Raw genomic sequence first — 6,000 nt, 5'->3', positions numbered from 1 at the left:
CAAATACAAGCTAAATCCCACAGACGCCAAGCTGGGACTCTGCCTTATGTCTGAATTACTCTTCGACATTTACCACTTGCAGGTTTATTGACCCATGCAGTCTTTTTGTCATTTGTCTTTATGCTGCACGTGGGTGGGGCCAGTGACTTTCTGGTCTTGTACAGCAAGTCCTGCAAACTTGAATACTGTACTTTTTTTTTTTTTTAATGGAACCTTTATCTTTTGTTTCATTTTTGTTGTAGATGGACACAATATCCTTATTTATTTATTTTATGTGGTGTTGAGGATCAAACCCAGGGCCTCACATGTACAAGGCAAGCACTCTACCACTGAGTTATAGCCCCAGCTATAGCTACTTGGAACCTTGTACATACTTCCATGCCTCATAAAAGCCCAAAGTCAGAAAGCCAGGCTAGGGGTGAAGTTAGTCTTTCCCTATATCTGTGACCCCATTTAGGGCCCTCTAACGCTAGTGTCCTTCAAGTAAAAGAAAATCACTGACTAAAAAGGCCAATGCTACAGTTTTCCAGGAATAATTTACCAAAGTCGACAACCCCGAACCTGGGACGCCTGGATGTGGAATTGAGGGCTTTTTTCCTAACGGAAAGGTCAGCTCGTAGTTCCTCCCAGCATCCTCGGGTGACATCAGGATTCCTGGGAGATTCGGGAGGGGAAGAGAGCACGCATGGACAGAGCCCAGGCCGCCGGTGGCTAGCCCCGCCTCCCGCTGCCCCGCCGCTGGCTAGGCGGGTGCGACAACCCGCGGCCTTCCTCTTACCCTTAGAGGCGGCGACAAGCCCCGCCCCTCCCGCGCGGCCGCCGGCGAGAGGCGTGGCTTGCCGCGGGCGCCGCGGCAGCGTAGCGGGCTGACGCGGATGACGCGGCGCCCGCCAGGCCGCAGCCCCGCCGCCCGGCAGCGGGGCCCGCCTCGGCCCGCCCCTGTCCCTCCCCGCCCAGCCTCCCGCGCGCCCCTGTCAGACTGTGGCGGCCGGCAGCGCGGTGCGCTCTCCCTCTGCCTGCAGCCCGACGAGGCAGCTTGCGCACGGCACACCCCCAACATCCTAGCCTGCGCTGCTGCCCGAGCTCCGCTCTGCTCCGTCCTGCCCAGCCCTGGGCCGCACGCCCGCCTGTCTGCGGCGACATGGCACACGCGCCGGCACGCTGCCCTAGTCCCCGGGGTTCCGGGGACGGCGAGATGGGCAAGTTCAGGAAGGTGGCGCTCATCACTGGCATCACCGGCCAGGTGAGTGCGGAGGCGGGGGCGAGCGGGCCTGCGGCTGCCAGGCACGTGTGCGTGCGCTCCCTCTGCTCGGGGCTGTCTGCGTCTCCAGGAACAGCCCTCTGGGCGTCCCGGAAGGTGTCTGCTGCCGGGAGGTGGGACAGCAATGCGCCGCGGGGAGTGTGTTGCATGTGGAGCGTACGAAAGGTCTCCTAGACTTCTGGTCTTCCTCTGGGGGTTATGAGCTTGTGTTCCTGGGCAGGATTACCTTCGCCCACCTGGTGACCGCAGCGCTTGTATCTCCAAGCCTGAGGGTGCAATTGGAATTTCGTTCTTGGCAGATCTTAGTGCCCAAGGAGGGGAAAGAACCGATCCTACTTAACTCTAATGCCTGGGAAGCAGAGAAGGGGGTGCCTTGCTTTCTTGGTACCCCCTGACCAGATTTCTAGATAGAAAAGAAAGTAGTGCTGTAGAGTCACATAACTAGGAAATATCTGGGTAAGGGGAGAACTCAAAAAACTTTTAAAATCAATCGAACTTCTGAGATTCATGATCACATTTTGCAGGTTTCTCACAGACAAGTCCCAAAGTAATGCTAGTGTTTATTTCCAAAGAAATGAATTCCTTCAGTGGGGTAATCAGGTGGAGCTGTCCTGAATGTTGGGACCTTATGTTACAGTCTGAGAGTGCCTAGTTTGTGACAGTCATTTCCTAGAAGTATTACAACAGGTGGGGCAGACTACTGTGTCTTATCAAGCTTCAAGGGTGATGAAATAGTCATATCCATGTATTCCTATAGAAAAAATGGGATATTGTGGGTCCCTCGATAGCTTCCGGTAGGGGGGGTGACTAATATCATGCTTAAATAAGGAAGATGTAAAAGATGATAATAATAGCTTATACATATTGTGCTCTTTATATTCCAGTTACATGACTAATAATAACTCACTGGTTCTCACAATAAACTCCCTATTATTCCCACCTTGTAGATGTGGAAATTGGGGTTTAGGAGTTTGATTTGCCTGAGGTCAGCCAGTTGGAAAACGTCTATTTGGAGTGAAGCTACTTTTAAAGCTCCCTAGCATTAGAGAAGGAGAAATTGAAACTGGTCAGATACACAGCCTCAGAATATTGGACAATTTCAACTTCTGTATCCTGGTTAATTTCTAGTTATTTGTGCATCTTGTTTTGTGTAAAGTAATTAAAACAGGTGTTTCAAAACTGTTAAGAGGGGTGCTTAGGAGAAGGATCTGAAGTTGAGGAAGAAATCCCATAAAATCAGGCAGTAAGACAGGTCAGGGCCTACTTACTGTCTCATTCTCTATATTTTGGTTATGAAACCAAGGACTTTGTATGCACGTTCTACCCCTGATCTATCCCTGCAGCCCTGTCCTCTCTCTTGTAATACTGGAGACCTTTCTACAGATGATTCCTTTTTTCCAAAAACTCAGACTAGCTCCAAAGCTCAACTGTTAGCTAAATTTACATGATCTCTTGAAAGTAGCAATCTTTTTAGAATTGTTGAGAAATTGGTAAAGATATTAATGTGCTATGTGTATTGCTTATACCAATTTAAGTGACTAGTAGTCAACCAGTGCAGGTTAGAAATGGAACCTTGTTTAAACATTTGAGAGTGGTCACTTGACTGGTACTGAGTGGCTAGGAAGACTTGAAAGTGGCCCATCACTCTACTTTGTCCTGCAGGCTGCCACCAGAGGTATGTGTGTGTGGAGGAGTGTCTCCTGAAGCACCATGCTCAACATACCCTAACTAGAATTTTTTGACTCATTTCCAGCTTTAGACACTTGCCAGGCTCTGTGGCACATACCTGTAATCCCAGCCACTCAGGTGGTTGAGGCAGGAGGCTTATAAGTTTGAGGATAGCCTCAATAATTTAGAAAGACTTTAAGCAATTTACTGAGACACTGTCTGAAAATTAAAAAATAAGAAGCTGGGGATGTGACTTAGTGGTAAAGCTCTCCTGAGTTCAATCCCCAGTAACAAACAAAACAAAACAAAACAAGAAAAAACCCTGCTTCTCTGTCAGTCTCCTGTTCTCTGCCCCAGTGTCCTTTCCTCAGTTCCCTCCAATGACTGCCCTCAGCATTGCCTTCTTGCTTGCTTAGTGTTACATTGACTTCCTGTTGTTGCACTTAGCGCAGTGCTGAGTCCTGGAGCTGCCACATGAATACTTGCTGATGGAATTTACTGCTCTTCTATGCTTTTTACTTATTTTCTAGGAAAATGACTTCCAACCTGAGCATCAAGCGTCGCTGGAGGACTGTGTCATGAATGCAAGGGGTTCATACCTTATTGAACATTTTCTTAATAGTATTGGCTGAGAACTTCTTGTGCTACTCACTCTGCTAGGCATTTTATATATCTCTAAGAGGCAGGTATAACTTGTCTCCCTGTTTTACACCTGGCTAAGTAAGATTGCTTGAGGTCACACACCTAATGAGTGTCAGAGCTGAGGTCTTAACCTAGGAGTCAGACTCCAGGGCAGTTTCTCCGATTTTGTTATACTGTCTCAGACACATTAATAGAGAGAGAGAGAGAGAGAGAGAGAGAGAGAGAGAGAGAGAGAGAGAGAGAGTGTGTTGATTGATTGATTGAAAGATTTTCTGAAAAGGCTCAGATTTAAGTGCTTCTACTCTGACACTTGGTCACTGGAATGTACCACTGAGCTTAAATGGGTTGTCCCATTGTCTTATCTGCTATATACCTCTAGCATGTATGCTCAGGTTTTTTATTCTGGTTTTCCACTCTGATCTATTCTTGTCACAGTAGTGAATCCTTTTCCAAAAAGTGTACCTTATTAAATCATCTTTAAATAAACCCAGGCTCTAGTTTTCCATTGCTGCCTCCAGGCTCTCTGCTAGCCATCCCCAAAGCTCACCTTCATTGTCTAATGATGTTTGCTGTTCTTTACTTACTGTGCATAGAAATGTTCTTGCTGTTCTTTGAGTACTATTTGCCTTGTACCTCTTTGGAGTCATTATTTGTGGCTGAATGGACAGATCTTATTCCTTTTAGCTTGAGTAAAAGCCTCAGTGTTCTCAGACTAATCCTGCCAAATGCAGCCACTCCAGGAACTTTCTTTGTATTTACATATATGCAATCCCTATTGATTGTATAGGTAATTTACATATCTTCATTCTTTGAGTTTGTAAACTGTGTTAAAATAGAAATTTCACTTTCAGCCTGTTGCCTCCCACATGGCTTTACCTAGTGGATTTTTAAGAAAATTGACTTACTTTTTCCATAAATAGGTTATATCTTTAATGCGCATCTGCAGTGTGAAAGGCTTGTTTTGATGCTGCTTAGAATAAAAAGATGTGTAAGATAAATTCTCTTCCCACCAGCATCTCATAGTCTTTGAAGAGCTTAAGACAACCTACATGAAAACAGTGAACACAAAAAAATTAATATTGCACAAAAATGTTAGGACCCAAATGAGTATTTCACCCAATGTTAGGACCCAAATGAATATTTCATCCAACTTTAGGAGTTTTTGAATACTAGAAACTAAAGAGACTGTTCTGGGTAAATTGCACATGCAGTGTATAGAGAAGAGAGTTTTGGAGACAGTTTTCCATTGCTGCTTCCATCCTTGTTAGTAATAACAAGAGGAACAGTAATATAGAAGAATTGTTTATATCACTTTCTGAAATATTTTTTCTTCTTTTTGGTGCTGGGGATCAAACCCATGACCTTGTACATAAGCACATGCTCTACCACTAAGCTATACCCCCAGCCTCCGCTTCCACAAAAGATTTTGAGGTGGTTTCAATAAAACACATATCATGGGACTCATCCTTAAAAATGAATTGAGGGTCTGGGGTTGAAGCTCAGTTGTAGAGCACATACTTAGTGTGCATGAGATTCTGGGTTCAATCCCAGCACCTCAAAGACAAAACCCTCCAAAATGAAAACTAGGAGCCTGTGATAAAGAAAATAGAAAGATGGAAGAAGTATTGTATCAAAATCGAGGGCCAAGGATAGCTGTAGACAGTTGAACATAAAATTCAGCTTTGAGCTTTCTGGTCATCCAGTCAAAGTGGATAGGTAGCCTATTAGTACTATTAGTACATATCTCACAGGGATTTAACTTTTACTCAGAAGGCTCAGAACAACATGCCACATAAATTGGAATGAAAGACTGGATGCATTAGTAAAATAGATATTACAGTGTTCTGTAAAGTTTAATAACAAATGAACATCTGAATAAATATTTTAGAATCTATTTCAATATTCAAGGGAAAACTAACTTTATGTTAACTTTAACATTTAAAATTTTATATTAACAAAATATAGTTTGAAAGGATTGAGATACTTAATAGTATTTAATTATAAATCTTTAGTATTTAATCTACATAGGAAGATTAATAAAACTATTGGGACTAAAGAAAGAGGTTAACTATAGACAACCTTCTTTAGAACACTTAAGATTTACTCTTCACCACAGGGCTAGGCCCCAGATCCTGGGGAGACTGAGGGAGGATTGCCAAGTTCAAGGCCAGCTTCAGCAACTTAGTGAGACGGTGTCTCAAAATAAAAATATGGCCTGGGGATAGAGCTCAGTGGTGTAGTGTCTTTGGACTCAATCCTAGTATTTAGCCCCCCCCCCCCCAGAACTGGAAAACAAAAACAAAAATAACTTTTTTTTTTTTTTTTCTGTATATTCAAGGTCATGTATAATTTTACCTGGTAGTTTGCCTCCATGCCTCAAAAATTATTTGAGTGCTAGCTTGTCAACTCATAACCTGGGAAGACCCAGT

The 6,000-nt window shown here is 44.1% G+C and overlaps 1 protein-coding gene across 1 annotated transcript in view; it reads left to right on the top strand.

The window, feature by feature from the left end:
- The first annotated feature begins 934 nt into the window (after nucleotides 1-934).
- The window catches only part of Gmds (GDP-mannose 4,6-dehydratase), a 643,159-nt gene continuing 638,093 nt past the window's right edge, over nucleotides 935-6,000 (top strand). The window contains exon 1 of the mRNA XM_046453468.2: nucleotides 935-1,243. Coding sequence (XP_046309424.1) covers nucleotides 1,142-1,243 — 102 coding nt within the window. The 5' untranslated portion in view covers nucleotides 935-1,141. The remainder of the gene's footprint in view (nucleotides 1,244-6,000) is intronic.

The sequence above is a fragment of the Marmota monax genome, unplaced genomic scaffold, assembly GCF_021218885.2.
Source record: "Marmota monax isolate L192 unplaced genomic scaffold, Marmota_monax_Labrador192_F-V1.1 WCK01_AAM20220418_F8-fsc00029, whole genome shotgun sequence".
NCBI lineage: Eukaryota > Metazoa > Chordata > Mammalia > Rodentia > Sciuridae > Marmota > Marmota monax.
This window is presented reverse-complemented; position numbering and strand designations above follow the sequence as displayed.